We start from the raw sequence: 18,064 nt of genomic DNA, 5'->3' as shown, positions 1-18,064 counted from the left end.
CATCAAGTGGTATTTCAGACTGGATGTGCTGTGATGATAGCTCAGTTCACAACGACAAAACACACAGATCAATTGTCAATGGAACCATTTGGCAATTTTTAAAAAGTAAACTTTCCATTCAGAATCTTATTGGCATCCATTTTGTCGTCTCGCGCTCGCCATCCACTCAAAACATAATGTTACTACTCTTCGGCCGGCTCGCAAACCCACACGTGTGTGTGGCGTGCCTGTTTTTTTGTTTCTGGTCTAGCTAGATCCGGTGTGGTGTTGTAGTGTATCTAACGTCACTTTTTGCAACAGCATGTGAAAAGGCCAAAGAAAGCATTAATCTGACAACAACAAATTGACGCCGTCAAAATGGGTTTGCTTTAACGCCGTTAATAACGCGTTTAACTTACAGCACTTATAAGAACATATGATCCGCTTATGAAGAATGATGTACTTGTAGTAGATTTTTGGTTAAACAAGTTAAAAGTATACAAAACAGTTACAATTAGCTCCACCTGGACCAAGTAAAATAGCATAATACTCACATGGGGCATTTTACCGCATTATGGATACTTTTACTTTTAATTCTTTATGCTAATAATGTTGTTAAGTGACATTTTCATTGCAGGCTTTTACTTGTAATGGTAGAAAGTTTATTTTTTGCCATATTGCTACTTTTCCTTAAGTAAAGGATCTGAATACTTCCTCCAACACTGCTGAAAACCAATTCACTCAAAAAAAGAAGAAGCCTTATAACAGGTTCACAGTTAATGAATAAAAAGCAGGCAGTTTAATGCAGGATCGGTTTATTACGGCGGTTTTAGCATATTTCTAACTTAAACTGTATCTTTGTGTCCACTATCTCTCCTCCTCAGGAACTCCAATCAATAAACGGCCTGTTCTGGGCTACAGGAACCTGAACCTATTCAAGCTCTACAGGCTGGTGCACAAACTGGGAGGCTTTGATAACGTGAGTGCCACTTTGATAGCAGTTACCCGCAGTGTTGCATAACTTCTGTCTTGCTTGATGTTGACTGACTCTGGTTCTGTCTTCCTTTGTTAACCATGTTCGAGCAGATTGAAAGCGGCTCTGTTTGGAAGCAAGTTTATCAGGATCTGGGAATCCCTGTGCTCAACTCAGCCGCCGGCTACAATGTCAAATGTGCTTACCGCAAGTACGTACAGGCGCTACCTCCACAGCTGCCGTTTGGCAGAGGCTTTTTTTTTTTTTTTTATACCAAGACTGACATCTAGTTTGTAGTCTGTTTTACTCTTTTATTGTCCATGTCTCTTGCACTACTTTCACAGCCTCTTTTCTTTTTCTTTTTATAGCTAAGAATAAATTAAGCTTTTATCTTTGCAAGACTGGCTTTTAGCAGTGCCATACGTGATGGAATATGTACATCTTAGAGAGGAGCAGTCAAAGTATGTTGACAAGGAATGTTTTATCACCCAGGTACTTGTATGGATTTGAGGAATACTGCACTTCCACCGCCATCACATTCAGGATGGACCTTCCTTTGAAGCAGGCTCCCAAAGGGGAGGTCAAGTCAGAGGTGGAGGCTGGAGGATCCCCTCCCACTGCCTCCAGCTCAGAAGAGCAGAAAGCCCAGGTTGATGGAGAACCTTGTGGCGCACAGTCTATAGTCTGCAAGGTAGGCATTCTCCTTAATACTATGATTCATTTAAATCTTTGTCCTTTTTTCTTCTGTTTGATATTTAGGAAACAGAACATTTACATTAGATTAATTTCTTACTGTAATAAAAAATCCTTCTCTTACAGGACGAGAAGCCTGATTTGACCCGGAGCAAAATTGAACCTGATCCATCAAAAACAGAGGGGAAGGACAGCGGAAACGACGAACACGACGATGACGACGACGACGACGACGGCGACGAGGAAGATGGTCCCCTTAAGGGTGACGCAGACGAGGGCTCATCTACGGCTCACCTCGGAGCGGAGAACATGAAGGAGGAGCGTGATGAGGAGGAGGAGGAGGAGAGCAAAGACAACTCTGGGTAGGTGGTCTGAAAGGATGGTCCCTCCACCAGGGTGGTAAAAAAAAATCCTCATGGCACAAACACAAGCTCCATGCAGAGCTCCTGCATGGTGAAACTGTGTTGGTACTCAATCTGACTTTTTAACACCTAAATGTTTTGCCAGACTAAAGAACCTGAGGCATTCACTTTCCTTGGTGGCAGTAAAATCTAAAAGACCATTAGCAGACGAGGAGCAGCAACCCGTCTGCCCTTAATGACACTAATACCCAGTATACCCACAATCCACCTTTTACCTGCTAACCAGAGAGAGAACAGCTCTACTCTCACTCTCTCTGTCTCTCTCTCGTTCTCTCGCTCTCTCTAACTAAGCTCATACCCACTGCCTTCTGTGCTATTATTATTTCTTGTGGCTTAGTTGTCATCAGCTGGCAGAGACATCTTAGAGCGCCAAAGCCTGACTGCTACCTTTTCACCTGGCATGTCATGCTGTTCTCTCTCTCTCTCTCTCTCTCTCTCTCTCTCTCTCTCTCTCTCTCTCTCTCTCTCTCTCTCTCTCTCTCTGGCGGGGATTCTTTGACCGTGGCCAGCCTTTCTCACTCAATGCACACAACATGGCTGTACTCTTCTTGATTTCTGCCCTTTCCTGATCTCTCTCTCTCTCTCTCTCTCTCTCTCTCTCTCTCTCTTTTCTCTCATTTTTTGGCTTTTCAATGTTCAGCTTTATTAAATGTTCCATGTATGTGAGTGTTGTAACTGATGCATTAGCACACTAGACGCAAGATGGCAGTAACCTTTTTAAGAGGGAAAAAAGGTGGCTTTCATTGTTGGAAAAAAAAATGGTTTTTAGTTTTGGGAAGTTGTATGGTTTGGTCTCAGTAGGCTATTGTTTCCTGCGCAGAGATCAGTGCTCCTGCCTCTTTTAGACCCTTGTTTAGGTTTTTGGGCTCCTGTGGACAGGCTAGAAAAGACTAACTGTTTTTTGTGACTGGTTGAAGGGTTTGCACAACTCACTAACTTTAGGATGTTCTTATCATACGCTGTTGCCCCCAGTATCCCCCTCTCTGTAGTTGTTATCACCAGTGGCCTTGGGCTCACAACAGTATGATCCTGGCGATTACCATCAACTTTTTGTCAGTCGGGAGGTTTGCTGATCATTGGCGTTGTCAGGATCTGTGGTCTTTGCAGATTATGTGGTAGTGTGAGGGTTTACAGATTCAGATAGAATACAACCTGCAATCTGATCTGATGTCAGACCTGTTCAATGTCTACAGCCTGTAATCGTGTGTGTGTGTGTGTGTGTGTGTGTGTGTGTGTGTGTGTGTGTGTGTGTGTGTGTGTGTGTGTGTGTGTGTGTGTGTGTGTGTGTGTGTGTGTGTGTGTGTGTGTGTGTGTGTGTGTGTGTGTGTGTGTGTGTGTGTCATTTACATTCCAGCAGCATGGACTGTGTAGCTAATAAATTGATTGAGATTGTGTTTTAATTTATATTCATGAGTGGAATTAATTATATAGAAGAAAACTCTTGTTTGACAGTGATTGTTATGTAACTGCCTATTGCCTATGTAAAGTACTATTTACATTTTTTTTTTCTTGATGAAGCCTAATCAACTACTTTATTTAAAAGTGCACTGCCCATTTGGACTGCCTCTCAGACCTTTCTTTTTCCTGACGCAAGTGATGCTTATGAATAATTTGTTTAGGGCTGCAACTGATGATTATTTTCACTATTGAATAATCTGCTGGCAGTTTCTTTGATTAATCATTTGGTCTATAAAATGTTAGAAAACTGCAAAAAAATGCCCATCACATGCTCCTAGAGCCAACGGTTACATCATCAAATGTCTTTTTTTTGCCCACTTAATAGTCCAACCCCCAAAATATTCAATTAACTATAACGTAAGACCAATAAAATCACAAATCTTCACATTTAAGAACCTGGGACCAACAAATCTTTGGCTTTTTTATCCTTAAAAAATTACGATAAACCAATCATTAAAATCATTTTCTGTGGCTTGACTAACGAATTATTTGACTGATTGTTGCAGCTCTAAATGTATTATTTCTCAGTGTTTAATACCATTCCTATGCTTGTTTGTGTTTCGTGATCATATTTAACACTGCAACAAAAGGTCTGGGGAACTGATTTATGTGCAGTGTGTTTTTAAAATCAGTTGGCATTTTGAAGTCTATTGTGTCCACAGTCTCAGGGTGGTATCAGCACATGGTATTGTCACATTTGGACTGCCGCACAAAGAAGTGCATTTTATTCATTGTGCTGTGTTGGAAATGAGCTGCCAGCAGAAGGCACGCGCGCTGAGCAGTTAGGTATGAGAGGGATTGTGTGGAGTACTGTGTTGTAGCTGTTCTTTGTGGCAGCAGACCAAATTGGATCTGGTAGCCGTGCTTCCTCTTAGCGCTGTATTCTCGCTTTAAGTTGCTGCGCTGCCTGCCAAGTCGTGCTTTGCCGTGCTAACCTGCCCCTGTGGCCCCTGCACCTAAATCACTTACTGGCATTCCTGCACCACCCGTTTACCCTCCAGCTTCGACATCTCCTGACTGTTTCCCACTAGCTCCTCCTTGTGGATGCTTTGTTTCTTACAGCGTGTGTGTGAGTGAGAATCCCAAGTATGTCGTTGTGTGTGAATAGAGGGTTAGATAGCCTAATAGTAGTGTCATTTCCCATGCAAGATGATTGATTTTTTGCCATGAAAGAATGATGTTTTATTTACTGTACACTTCATGTACTGTTCTTTGACTGGCTTACTGTAAATGAACAGTTGTTAATACTCCAGTTTGCTGTAGGTTACACTGGACTAGGGTTAAAGCAGGACAGAAATGGGAAGTATGTTTCTTTATAGGAAAGGGGCCTAAGGTTGTAATGGGACAGGGAAGGCAAGGGTGGAGCAAGTTAATTAGAAAACAGACTTCCTAGCAGCAGGTAGTGAGTTGGGTGGGTGGGGTTCTATGGTGCTCAATGGGGCAGCCTAGGGCCAGGAAGTGCTGAACTGTTTTTCTTGCAGGGATGACAGCAGTCAGGAGGGGGAGGAAGGGGAGGAGTTTGAGTGTTACCCCCCGGGGATGAAGGTGCAGGTGAGGTATGGGCGAGGCCGCAATCTGAAGACGTACGAGGCCACTGTGAAAGAGGCAGACGTGGAGGGGGGAGAGGTGCTCTACCTGGTGCACTACTGTGGCTGGAACATCAGGTAAGACAGGACCTGGGGAGAAATCACCTAACGTCTATATTCACCCTAAAAAATATATATAGTATATATACAGACATTTCTTAACTTTCAAGGGATCACCGCTACATGGGTGTCCCCTCAGCAGTAACAGATACATCCCTTCCTCACAATTCTGCTTTCATCTGAACCAGTCCCATGGTCAGTACTCTGATTATGGAGAACACTGGGCCATCTAGTGGCAGAAACAGAATTGAGTATAGGGTTGAAGTGGATCATTCCTCAGCTTCCACACTCAGTTTTGAATGAATCCCCTGTCTGTCTGTCCCCCAGCTGTCTGTCTCTCAACTAAATCCACAGACAGGCTGAATTTGAATTGATTTACTCTGGAAATAGTCCACCAGTGGTTTTGGTTAAACAGTTTTTAGATCCTATGAGATGATATTTAAATGTGAGCTACCCCTTTGGATCTCTGAAAGGCCAACCAAAATGCTGCTACACTCACCTCTACCTCTCAACCCTCTCCCCCCTCCCCAGTGGGTCAGGGTTAATGCAGTGTTAAGTAGAGTGTTAGGGTACCATGACACAGAGGTTAACTAGTGCAATTAGCATTTCATTGTCTCAATGTTGTTGTGTGGTCCTCTAGCACTCTATAAAAGACAGTGGGATGTTCTCTGCATTGTGTCTGTCGTGTGCAATGTCGTGAAACTTTTTCATTTTTCTCATACGACCCAAGTAGCACCCTTGGTACTGTTGGAACTTTGTTGAATATGATTTCTGTGGTGGTCGGTGTTAACATTGTTTCTTTCTTCCTCGTAAAGGTTTGTCTTTTTCCACATTACACTATGGGATTTCTTCCTTTGCTGTTGAGGCGTATTGTGTCACAGCAACATGTTGGGGTCATGCAGTAGAGGTGTCTGTGTGGTGGGTGGTGTGAGAGGATATTTCTTCGCTCCTCTTAAAGATCTGAATGATGAAATTGTCTCTTGTCTTTGTACTTGATTTTTAGATATGATGAATGGATCAAAGCAGACAAGATTGTGCGCCCCGCCAATAAGAATGTACCAAAAATAAAGCACCGCAAAAAGATAAAGGTACGAGTCTGGAGAGTGGCAACTTGTAAACTTAAACCTGGTTTGATGTCTTGACGTAAATCACTGACTTTTTTTAAATCCTCAACAGAACAAAGCCGAGAGGGAGCGAGTCAGGTTGGAGAGGCTCAATGACAGAGAAGGCCTCGGCCCTTCGCCCAACGCTAGCCGCCTCCCACGCTCCAAATGTGGCCTGAGTCAGGATGTCTTTTCCAAGATGGACGAGGGTGAGGACAAAGGGACTCAGCAGTCTCCAGTCAAGTCTATAGAAATTACTTCTATCCTCAATGGCCTGCAAGGTAGCAACACTCATTAGGCTGTAATCCTCATGCACACTTACAGCAGCTTAGGCCTGTGTCACTCTGAAGTGGTTTATATATGATTGTTGAAATCGTGCTGAAACTAACAGACGTTCTCTCTCATTTGCCTCAGCTTCCGAGATGTCCACTGACGAAAGTGAGCATGAGCATGAGGAGGGAGAGCATCATGAGGAGGATCACCCAGGTTGCAGAGGCAGCCCCAGAAAGGCCCCACCGGAGCCCCCGCAAACATCAGAGTGCTGGGAGAGCGGGACCCCTCCTCAAGCATCCAAACCTTCTCCAGTCCCAGGAAAGAACCAGGATTTAGTCAGTGCAGAGAGTGGCGATGTTGGGAAGCGCAGAAGCCAACCGGAGTTAGAGGTAGAGGGGAGCAACAGGAAGAGGAAATCTGACGGTGCAGCAGAGAGGACCCCAAAAGGCCAATCCAAAGCAAAGACCCGGAGCACCAGGAGTGCTGACTGGTTGCCAGTAGGCTCTCCCAGGAAGCTGGAGGAGAGAGCAGCTGGTCCCGAGGAGGAGAAGGGATTGTTGTCCAGCAGCAGTTCAGATGATGAGGTTGCGGCGATAGCTGAATCGCAGGTTGAGGAAAGTGAGCGGAGCCGGCAAAAGACCAAAGGCTCACCTTCCAAGAAGTACAACGGGATGAGGGAGAAGACCAAAGGTGGCAGGCAAGCTGGGTTCTGGGAGATTCCTGAAAAGAGAGCCAAAATGTCTGGAAATGCAGAAGAAAAGCCAGCTGTACGTTCTAAAGGCCAAAAGGATGTGTGGTCCAGCATCCAGGCACAGTGGCCTAAGAAGACTCTCAAAGAGTTGTTCTCTGACTCTGACACAGAGGCCGCCAATTCTCCTCCTCCACCCGTGCCCCCGTGTCTGGAGGAGCCGAGTGTCGAACAAGATGCTGGACCCGAGGACGAAGCCTCAGAGGAGCAGATGGAAAATGACAAACTACAGGAGTTTCCGAGCAGCGGCAGTAACTCTGTACTCAACACACCACCAACAACCCCCGAGTCGCCCTCAGGAGGAGGCAGCGCTGTTGAAGATTCTGGTCCAGCGCAGCCTTCCTCACCGCCACCGTCCATACCCCCTGCTTTGCCTTCAGAGCCGGTTTCTGATGCTCTTCCACCAGGACCTATACAGGAAGAAGTGGCAGGTGGGCGCAGTGAGACAGACAGCAGCACGGTGGAAGTGGAGAGTCTGGGTGGGGAGCTACAAGACCTCCCTCAGGATGAGAGGGCGGGTTCCCCCTCAAAGGTGTTTGACGTCAGCCTCTCCTGCAACAGCAGCAGTAGCTGCAGCCTCGAGCTGAGCAGCAGCAGCCAACAAGAGAGTGAACAGAAGTCCAAAGGTACAAGTATCTACCAAAGTCTTTTTTTTTTTTGTTCTCATTGACAGAATTCGTTAATTTTCTATAAGATGGAATACTAAAGAAATACACAGTGACAACTCATTTCACAGTCCGTCTGTTCCCTCACCGTCTTCTTGCATTTTCTTTGTAGTGTCTGCGAGTCAGAAGCGGCAAAAAGAATCACAGACTGGTGGAGCCTCAAAGAAACACAAGCCAAGCCGTAAGAGCCTCGGTGTGCCCCCCAAAAAGAATAGGAAAACAGGTAATGAGAGCCAGCAGTACTTTCACAGAATTTCTATTTCATATTCACTTGTTTCTTGACATTAAATTACAGATTTCCGGCAGGAAAAGGAATAAGATTTTGATTGATCATTGTCCATTTCTTTTCACCTCAGCCGTCTTCTCTCCTCCAGCCAACAGCAGTGACAGTGAAGACCAGTCTGTTGTTGAGGGCACTGCCAAATCAACCGCCTCGAAGAATAACGCACCAGAAGTGAAGGCTGCCACTTCGCCCAAGTGTCACGGACGATCTCCCCCTTCGAGCCATAAGTACCACAAGCATGGTGACGCCGACCACACCCAGCACCGAGACCACCATGGACGATCGCCTCGTGTGTACAAGTGGAGCTTCCAGATGTGTAAGTGTCATACATTGACTTAATTTTGTTTTTGTAAAGTAATTTGTCAAGACTGAGAGTATTAAATTGTCAACATCAATGTATCTAAAGTAATTTCCTTTTTTTTATTAGTAATTTGGGTAAACTGATTATTTAATTAAGCCACTATTTCTCATTGAATTTATTAGTTGTTATAAATGTTTATGTCAATGCCCTATTAACCCCTTAAATCCAAAATTAGCTGACCTGGAAAAGATGAGCAGTCTGGAGAGGATTTCATTTCTTCAGGAGAAGCTGCAGGACATCAGGAACCACTACCTCACCCTCAAGTCTGAGGTGGCCTCTATCGACAGACGACGAAAACGCATGAAGAAGAAGGAACGGGAAAGTGAGTCAACCATTTGTGATGTCAACTGCTTGCTTATAACCAAGATTGGGTTGCACCAGCTATTCTTAAATGCATTCTTAAGTTTGTGTGTAAAGATCTGAATGCAACATGAATGCTTCTAAACTGACCATAACCAAATCTCCTTTGTGTTTGTACAGGCACAGTGGCTGCTTCATCTTCATCATCCTCTTCCTCCTCCCCGTCCTCGAGCTCATTGACTGCAGCAGTCATGCTGACTCTGGCTGACCCGCCGGTGTCATCCTCATCCTCCTCGTCTCAGAACTCTGGGGTATCAGTGGAGTGCAGGTGACAGGACGAATAAGCAAAAAGCCACCGCACTAAGCACTTAACCAGCACCCCGGGGTGACCGCCCCCATTCCCTTCCAAAAGGACAGACAAGTCAACCCACATACTGTAACTACTGGGGCACAAAAACCAGACCAGAGACAAAAAACAAACAAGAAACAAGCACTATTTTCTATTGACAACTGTTTCCTTGCGAGCTAATGGCACTTAAGTGCACTTTTATGAAGATTGTGTAAGGGGATAAAATTTGTCAACAAAACAATACTAAATTGTCTTTTGCGCTCTTCTTAATTGAACATTTATAAGAATTGTTTTTGCAAGCAATAATTGTTTCCGTTTGATAAAGTTGTAGTGGTAAGGGATGATTTCCAGTGAAGACCCCTCTGGGCTCTGTCCTTATAGCTCAACACAGTACACAGCCTGGGCTTGCCATGTTATTGTGGGGAATTCAGTGGAAAACTGCCACATTGGCATTAAGAGCGTATGAAATGTAACGTTGCCACGTTTCTCTGTCCACCCTTACTAAAAAAAAGCCTTCATGTGGTTAAATCTCAAGTGGTTGACGATGGTTTTCTCACGTACAGGCATGCGGTCGTGTATAGGTTTGCATTGAGTCATGTAGGATAGAGTTTCAGACCATCGTAGGTCCACTGACAGCCTCAGTGGGAGAAAATGGAATGATACTGTAGTGCCTTTTTGTTCTTTTCCATGGGGCACTTTGAGAAAGGACAGCACCTTTTTTTTTCCAGAGCCTCTTCTCAAATCAGAGGGTCAGCTGGAATAATGTGTCCCTTACAAAAGAATGAACTGAAGAATGCTGTATAAGTGAGCAGGCAGTGAAGAGCTGAGTCAGACAGATAATGGTGGTTTTTATCAGCGTATGGTACTATTTAAAAAGTATAATTATAAAAGCAGAGCCATACACTGTATAAAAGTAGTAGACGTAGCCACGGTGACGTCACTCGTTGGTTTGTGAACGACTGTTTTGAAGGCTCGAATTTGACTTTTTGGCCAACCCCATCTTGGTTTTAGGAGCCAGAATTGACCATATTTGGACAGGTGGGTGTAATTAAATGGGCTAACGCTAGCGCTAGCTAAATAGCTATAATCCACGCTAACTGTGATGTTAATTAGGATGCTAATTTTGGCTAGTGGAAAACAAAAGGTTTTTACCAAAAAAAAATGAACAGTTGACTTGTTGGAGTTTCTTTTAGTCCAACAGGACGCTTAACAAGACTTTTAGGAGACTAAAACGTTATGACTTCACCTTCATGAACTGAAAACAAAAACAAACTGAGGCGGTTAAAGTATTGAGACAAAAAAAACACTAGACTAGTCAATCACAAGGTGGACACGTCTACTTGACTGTACATGGGGCCATCATTAATAATAAATCAAGTGAGAACTAGGGCCAATTTCTCATAGACTTCAAGAATACAGGTTTAAGGCTCTTCCACAGTGGCTTAACTTTTTAGACCCTGTGGCTACGTCCATGTCTTTTATACAGTCTATGAACAGAACTATACTGTAATCTACTACTGAATGCTCATCCATCTTGGGTGCAACTATTTAGTTTGGCAGTATAGAATGTGCAATGATGGAGGTAGTTTATCCAGTGGTCACATTACTTCAGATCCTCCGCCTTTTAAAAGCCCATCTGATTTATTTGATTATGTTTCCATCACCCATATAATCCCTCCCAGTCCAATCATCTTCACTGAAGATTTGCAACTGGATCAAGTTTCAGTGAAGGCTAGTAGGTATTTGCAGCATGTACCTAGTACTGCAGAACACATGAAGCTGAATCCCACATTTTGCAGTTATTCTAACAAAACATGAAGTTATGTAATGAAGTATATTTTTTTGCTTCATTAAATAAAGCAACGCATACTCTTTTGGCATCTTACTAATTTTACTCATGATCAAAAATGACATGCCAGCTTTTTCCCATACTCATCTCTACCAAAACATATTTGTTCTGTTTCCTGTACTATGACCAGATCAAAGGTAAATATATTGTAAATTTGCATTTATATCATAAAGTGATGTATGTGTATACATTTCTGAAGACATCTCCTGTGTTTCCTTTGTATAAACCCCCTACTGTATGATAACCTGAAGTTACATTTTGTTTGGCACATGTAATTGTATGCTTTTGTTATACATTTGTATATTGAGACGTGTTTTGAGTCAAGCTATTTAATATCTTGCACTGTTAATAACATGTACCTTTCTGTACAGACAGTTTTATGGTTTTAACTGTAGTTTTGAGTGTAAATATTGAGGGTTACAGCATGTTTGTTCTCCCCTTTGTCCGCATCCTTGTTCTATTATAGGAACACATTTTTTGAGTTCATTTATGTTGTTTTCTGCTTATTTTCATCAGTTCCAATACTTTGCTTTTTTATTTTATGTTTTTGCTTTAGTTTGTATTGTTTTTTGTTTTTCTATAGCTTGTGCTTCTAAGGGAAGAATGGTGGTTTTATCATGCGGCTGAACTATTTTCCAACCTGTACATGGCCTGAAGCTACAGCTGTATGAACGTGTATATGGAAAATAGTCTGGATAATAGATTAAGAGAAAGTAATAGAGCTTATTGAAAAATGCTCAATAGTATTTATTAGGCTCATCTGATGATGGTCATTGTGTAATTTATTGTAAAAATGTAAGCAAAGCAGAAGCCTCTGTTTGAAATAAATGCCATAGTTTGTGAAGTATTCAGTTTCTCTTGCTGTGGAAAGTACAATTTTACTCAAGTACCGTACTTAAATTTATTTTCAGATACTTCTACTTCACCTGAATATTTCCCGTGGTCTAACATTTTACTTTTTACTTCAGTAAAAAAAAAAAAAAAAAGACTGACATTTCTGATAATCTTTAAAAATATGAAGCTACTACCCAACACTATACAAAGTGGACTTTATAAATAAAAGTGGTTAAAATGACCATTGTTGACAAACTATAATATTAAAAGGCAGCTTACAAATTTTATGCACTATAACTAATTTTACTGTGTAAAATGCATTTTGCTGCTAATGCTTTTGTTTTACTGTGTGTTTTTCGAGTAAAGTACTTTAACTTGTACCAGAGATTTTTACAGTTTGGTGTTTGAATGTTTTTTTTTTTTCTTAAACTCGATGGAACTATTGATGCGTCACGATTTACGCACTTCCGTAGCAACATGCTAGCTGCTGGCCAGCTAGCTAGTGTGTGTTGCGTGGCTTTGAATAGTTGTCAGATATGATGAGCGGTCGGACGAGCGCGGTAGTGGCCGGGTTGTGTGGAGCCTTTTTCTTCGCATACTGTATTTATTTTGACAGAAAGCGACGGAGTGACCCTCGCTTCAAGGAAAAGCTACGTGAACGTAAGTGCTTGAGCTGGAGAGAGCGGAGAAAGTTAGCTTAACATGCGACTCATAGCAAGTTAGCTTCCATGTGGCAAACAAGCCGCAAGGACACTTTATCAAAAAAGTATTCATAATAGCGCTATGTTCTCACCCCACAAACACCTTCCCCCAGATTACTCACAGCGTAGAAGGTATTACATTTTCTCTTAAACTTGATGTTTCTCAGTTACGTCGCAAATATAGATAACGGATGCGGTAGCTAGCTAATCTTGGAACCACGTGTTTGTTCATTTGTAACGTTACAACAGCAAATTAAGCACCCAGCACAGTCTAAAGCCACTTTTGTCTCGCAGGTAGAAGAAAGCAAAATCTTTCTAGTGACAAGTCTGGACTGGCAAGGGTAGGAGACGTGGGAAACCCCAATTTCATATTTTTGTCATACTGAGGCCTAAAGGCATTTCTAACATTCAATTTTTACTTTAAAGCTCCCTGACTTGAAGGACGCGGAAGCTGTTCAGAAATTCTTTTTGGAAGAAATCCAGCTGGGAGAGGAGCTCCTGTCACAAGGTGAGCCTCGTGTCTATTCACTGTTAATTCATACATAAAACATGTGAGCGTATGTGCATGATGGACACGGAACAGACAGATCAAAGAAAGCTTGAAGAGCAATGTAAGTAACTGTAGCAAATGATAGATACACTGGTAAATCATTCAAGGGCACAACCTGTGCTGCACTTATGTGCTTTAGCACTTTTACGAAAGTACTTTTATAATTTATTTGTACAAAGTTTTCAATAAGCAAGTCAATTGTTGCCGTCTTTTACTAACCTGTGCCTTATTTTATACATTTCTGACTCACTTTCTAATCTTTTTTTTTTTTTTTAACCCAATTCCAGGTGACTTTGAGAAAGGTGTGGACCACTTAACTAATGCGATTGCAGTTTGTGGTCAACCTCAGCAGCTGCTTCAGGTGCTCCAGCAGACACTGCCACCTCCAGTCTTCCAAATGTTGCTCACCAAACTGCCCACCATCAGTCAGGTTAGGATTCCCTGCATCCACCATGAAGAATTCAGTGTGACTTTTTTTGCAGCGCATCCTTAATAAACCCCCCAGTTGCTGTTTGTGGTCTCTGGGACAAGAAAGGGTGCAAGATCAATCTTAGAATTATCCAAAGCTAAGAGCAGTGTGTCAGTAGTTCTTGGCTATTTCACCTCTAAGACAGAAAAGCTAACATTACAAATAACTGGTTGATAATTGGCAATGTAATAAGTTTTACACAAGGTTAGTTGTTTTGTACTAGGTGCTACAGACCTTATAGCATAACCTCTAAAAAAAAATTGTATTTTCTGTTTTTCAGCGAATAATCAACTCTCACCCTCTATCAGAAGATGACGTCGAATGAATTTGTGTGAGATGAAAATCTGCTAGGTGAGGATTTCCTGCATCCCCCATTACAATTGCAGTGTGTGTTTTTTGTTTTTGTTTTTTAGTGTGTGTGTGTGTGTGTGTAGCTGTTGCCAAGCATCCTTAATAAACCCCCCGGTTGCTGTTTGTGGTCTCTGGGACAAGAAAGGGTGCAAGATCAATCTTAGAATTATCCAAAGCTAAGAGCAGTGTGTCAGTAGTTCTTGGCTATTTCACCTCTAAGACAGAAATGTTAACATTTAAAACAACTGGTTGTTAATATCCCTATATCCCTTGTAATGTAAGCCTATTTACACAATTTTGCTGTTCTAAATTTGTGCGACACACTTTTTAGCATGACCTCTAAAAGATATAATCTCTGTTTTTCAGCGATCAGCTCTGTCTTTAACAGAAGATGACGCAGAATGAATGTGTGAAGAAGATGGAAATCTGCTATTCCTCAGATTGTCTAACTATTTCAGACCCTGATATTTGTGCACTGTAGAGTAGCTGTGAGTCTGATATTACAGATCAGGAGACAATGATCCCCGTCTAGCATGGCACTTAAAGGACGTCCACGGGGGATACGGTTCTTCAGAGATGTCAAACACATTCCATCTTTCTAATCTTGTTCCTACCAGATCTCATGTTTTCTAGCAATCTGTATATTCTATTAAGTTAATTGATTATATTCTGTTTTGGGGGCCTTTGCTGTGTTATGCACTAAATAAGAAACAAAAGGTATGTAAACTGTTGGTTACATATTGCTGCACAGTTGATGTACATGTGAAGTGTTTGTAAATGTCGACACTAAACTCAACACTTGTTTGTCGAATATTGTTTTTGCAATGTCAGTTAAATGTTATTTTTATATTCCAGTCTTTCATATCTGGACATATTTTTGTCTGTAAAATCCTACAATAAAATTTGAAAAAATACTTAGTTTCTGAGTTTCCATTCTCCAGTAGATGGCACTAGCAATGCACAGGAAAAATGCTTTGACAGTTTTGAAATGTGGAGTGTGGGCAGTTTTTATCTTTTTGGGAAGCTGAGTCATTTTGCTAAATAGGGTTACTTGCAGAAATGAAGAATAAAAAGGCCTGATTTAAAAAATAAATAAAAGTCAAGGGACTATATTACTCCGTCCATACAGCTAGTAATGTTAAATATAAACGCACAGACACTTGACCTTAAATATGTTGATGAATCCTCAACGGTGGTTATAATATAGTCACTTCCAGGACAGTTTAGATGCCGTCTTAAGATAAAGTATTTCTTTGCCAACCAGCATTTTGAAACAAGCTTGTGTGAGAACATTGAGCCAGTTTATTCTGAATGGCTGTATTGTGTGTGCAGGAGAGTGAAAGTGGAGCAGCTCGTTGGGGAAGGGACTAGGTCTGGTTGAAAGTGTGTCTCTTGGAAGACAAGCAGAGCTGTAAGTATTTTTATCCCTGTCTGCAGCTGTTTTTCTTTGTGCTCTGACCAGAGCAGTCAAGGCCTGGAGGTTGCCAGGAAACGAGAGCGGGGGGGAAGTAGTTTTTCCTACATTAGGAATGAAAAATGAAAATTGAATGGCAGCCCAGAAATGTCGAGTGAAGAGTAAATGGTGGACGGTGTTCCATTTTCCATGAACATGTGCTCACTCTGGAGTATCCAGCACTCATGCCATTTCGCCGTTTGATGGAAAAGGTGAAGTCTGTAGAGTCGTCTGGCGCTGAGTGCATGTGCAGAAGAAATTACTTGGTAATATATCCTCTGGGGAGGCAAAGAAGAGAAAAGAAACTGTTGGAAGTCAGGCTGTGATCAGGTTAAGACCCCTGATCAGCGGCAGGCTGTGGACTCTGCAGCCTGCCCGGAGCTGAGGGGTCACTGGAGGATACCAGACCTGCACGGCCTGCTCTGAAAGCAAGCCGTCATTAAGGAAACTAAGTGAAACAGACCTTGACATAAAGCCATGACACTGTTTTTATTGTCGAATGATACAGCAAATCTTTTGGTTTTTTTAATCTAAAACAAAGTCTGCTCTGTGTCCTAAATCCTGAGTAGAAAGTAATTGTAATCCATGTTGCTGTAATATTTTTAATTGCATCCCTGCTCTATTTGAGTATGTGAATAGATTATGAGTCAGCTCATCATATCTGATAAAGCAGACAGGGGAAGAAGAAGGGGAAAAAAAAGAAAGTCCCTCTTGCTGTGCAGTAGGGGGAAGTGTTGCTCCAGGCAGTGTGTGCAGATGGTGTTCCACTGAAGGACAACTGAATGGAGAGAGCTGAGAGCATAACAGTTCCTGTTGACAGCAATAACAATTGCTGTGCCTGCAGCACAGAGAACATGTGCTTGGGAGTGGTGTTTTTTAAATTTTTTTTAACACAGGTTCTAATCTTTTTTTTTTTTCCTAACGTGCTCACAATGATGAATGCAGCCGGTTCCTTCATTACAGACACAGGAAATAACCTGTTATTAAAGGTAAAATCCCAGTATAAGGCATGGAGCAGACCAAAGCACTCTGACTGCCATTGTAATGTTTTTAGTTGGATGTTGATCGTATGTCCTATGTTGTATTTGGATTATTAGAATCACTTGAGCTCCACAACTCATTACTGAAAATCCTGTCGACAAACAAGCCACAGCAGTAATTACCTCTGTTGTATTATTCCAGTTTTTGGGCTTTGAATGTCAGAGCTTGATTTGCTACCGCTCTGTGTACTGAGTGCCGTAGAAACACAGATCGGGTATCTGGCCGGTGGAGATGTGTTTGGAAGTTTAAGGCAGCCAGAAATAACTCTGTTGTATGTGGTTGCTATGGTAGCTTCACGTAGCTCTGCAAAGCAGCACATTATACTGCATTGGTCTGCATCGGGGTGTGTTACCCCCCATGGAGGTAAAGTATTTGCTGCCTGCTGATCACTGACGTGTTAGGTGGAGGTGTCCACAGAGGCCTGGATGTCCTCCTGCATCCGTGTTTTGGAACATGTTTTCCCAGCATCCTGATGATGCTCCGAGTCTGTGCCCTGTTGCTGATGTCACGGCTGTGGTGCCAGAGTCTGCAGCCTACTGTACGTTGCCATGGAGAGGCCAGGCTGAGAAATATGAGACACGTTCAGGCTGTGCTAGCAGCTATAATAAAGACTGCTGCTCTCTTCTGCACTGCCGGCTGTGTGCACGGCAGCAACACAGTATATTAATTACCCAGCGCCTCCTCGGTGTCATTCAGCAGCGAGGGGAAGGAGGAAGAAAAATTTCCAAGGCACGTCCTTTAAATAAAGCAACACTATACGTGCTTAGAGTATTAACTTCCACACAGATGACCCATTTTTCCATCTCAAAAGGTCTGAGGATGGGTGGAAAAAAAGAAAGGGGGGGAGGTGGGAGAAGAGGGGAGGCAACAGTGAAGCCAATCACGTGAATCTAAAGCAGGCTACAAATCCTGGCGGATTTCTCTTCCTCTGTGGGGTAATGTCTTACTGTCAACTGTTTTTCCATTTCTCTGCTGCACCCCCCCTCCCCCCCCCCCCATGGTAATTTAACTTCTTCTGCTGCCCTTCCTCCATGCAGGTTTCTTCCGTCCTCCATTCCTAAAGCCAGCCTGTCTATTCAGCTCTGTTGTTTACATTCCCAGTGAGTGTGTGCTGTAGGGTGTGGACAGCCCCCCCCCCCCCCAACACTCTCTAATGTCATCCTGCACCACCACCCTGCCTCCAGCCTCCACCTATCTCCTCATCACTAGATCCCTGATAAGCCGGAAATTCAATAGCACTCTTCTGCCTGAGACAAGTAAACGCATCACCTGTGAATTCCTGTTTACGCTGGGTGGTTTTCATATTTTGGTCTGGTATAACTTGCCTCTCTTAAAGCTGAATTTGTCATGAAAGGAGACAAAGAGGATAACGGCAGCAGAGCCGCATGGGGAAAAAGAAAGAAAAGAATATCGCTCAGCATCAGTTCTCATCCTGTCATCTGTCATCAGCATTATCTGTGCAATCTAGGCGAGGAGTGAAACTAGAAGAGGGAAGTGACACGTACGCTGAACAGGAGGGTGAGGAAAGGGTTAACTGAGCAGACTATGTGCACAGTTATTCCC

At 42.7% G+C, this 18,064-nt stretch overlaps 2 protein-coding genes and 2 non-coding genes across 12 annotated transcripts in view; all 4 read left to right on the top strand.

Moving 5' to 3' along the window:
* The window catches only part of arid4b (AT-rich interaction domain 4B), a 40,685-nt gene extending 28,736 nt beyond the window's left edge, over positions 1–11,949 (top strand). For 3 of the 9 annotated variants that reach the window (XM_034897390.1, XM_034897391.1, XM_034897392.1), the window contains exons 13-24: positions 864–958; positions 1,066–1,163; positions 1,445–1,643; positions 1,772–2,007; positions 5,007–5,189; positions 6,175–6,259; positions 6,348–6,555; positions 6,689–7,927; positions 8,073–8,183; positions 8,317–8,559; positions 8,780–8,926; positions 9,085–11,949. In XM_034897390.1, the coding sequence (XP_034753281.1) occupies positions 864–958; positions 1,066–1,163; positions 1,445–1,643; positions 1,772–2,007; positions 5,007–5,189; positions 6,175–6,259; positions 6,348–6,555; positions 6,689–7,927; positions 8,073–8,183; positions 8,317–8,559; positions 8,780–8,926; positions 9,085–9,236 (2,996 nt within the window). In that variant the 3' untranslated portion in view covers positions 9,237–11,949. The remainder of the gene's footprint in view (positions 1–863; positions 959–1,065; positions 1,164–1,444; positions 1,644–1,771; positions 2,008–5,006; positions 5,190–6,174; positions 6,260–6,347; positions 6,556–6,688; positions 7,928–8,072; positions 8,184–8,316; positions 8,560–8,779; positions 8,927–9,084) is intronic. The other 6 variants (XM_034897397.1, XM_034897396.1, XM_034897394.1 and 3 more) reach the window with 6 other exon arrangements.
* A 414-nt stretch (positions 11,950–12,363) lies between these two features.
* tomm20a (translocase of outer mitochondrial membrane 20) lies at positions 12,364–14,919 on the top strand. Its single transcript, XM_034898870.1, has 6 exons — positions 12,364–12,596; positions 12,932–12,978; positions 13,064–13,145; positions 13,475–13,617; positions 13,937–14,007; positions 14,374–14,919. The coding sequence occupies exons 1-5, from the start codon at positions 12,473–12,475 to the stop codon at positions 13,979–13,981; spliced, it is 441 nt and encodes a 146-aa protein (XP_034754761.1). The 5' UTR covers positions 12,364–12,472; the 3' UTR covers positions 13,982–14,007; positions 14,374–14,919.
* LOC117960982 lies at positions 13,669–13,803 on the top strand. The gene has a single exon (XR_004660283.1). It is a non-coding gene; the product is annotated as a small nucleolar RNA SNORA14 (small nucleolar RNA).
* LOC117960983 lies at positions 14,099–14,233 on the top strand. The gene has a single exon (XR_004660284.1). It is a non-coding gene; the product is annotated as a small nucleolar RNA SNORA14 (small nucleolar RNA).
* Positions 14,920–18,064: the final 3,145 nt, after the last annotated feature.

The sequence above is a fragment of the Etheostoma cragini genome, chromosome 17 (genome assembly GCF_013103735.1).
Source record: "Etheostoma cragini isolate CJK2018 chromosome 17, CSU_Ecrag_1.0, whole genome shotgun sequence".
Classification (NCBI taxonomy): domain Eukaryota; kingdom Metazoa; phylum Chordata; class Actinopteri; order Perciformes; family Percidae; genus Etheostoma; species Etheostoma cragini.
Note: the sequence above shows the minus strand (reverse complement) of the source record. Positions and strands in the feature narration are given on the sequence as shown.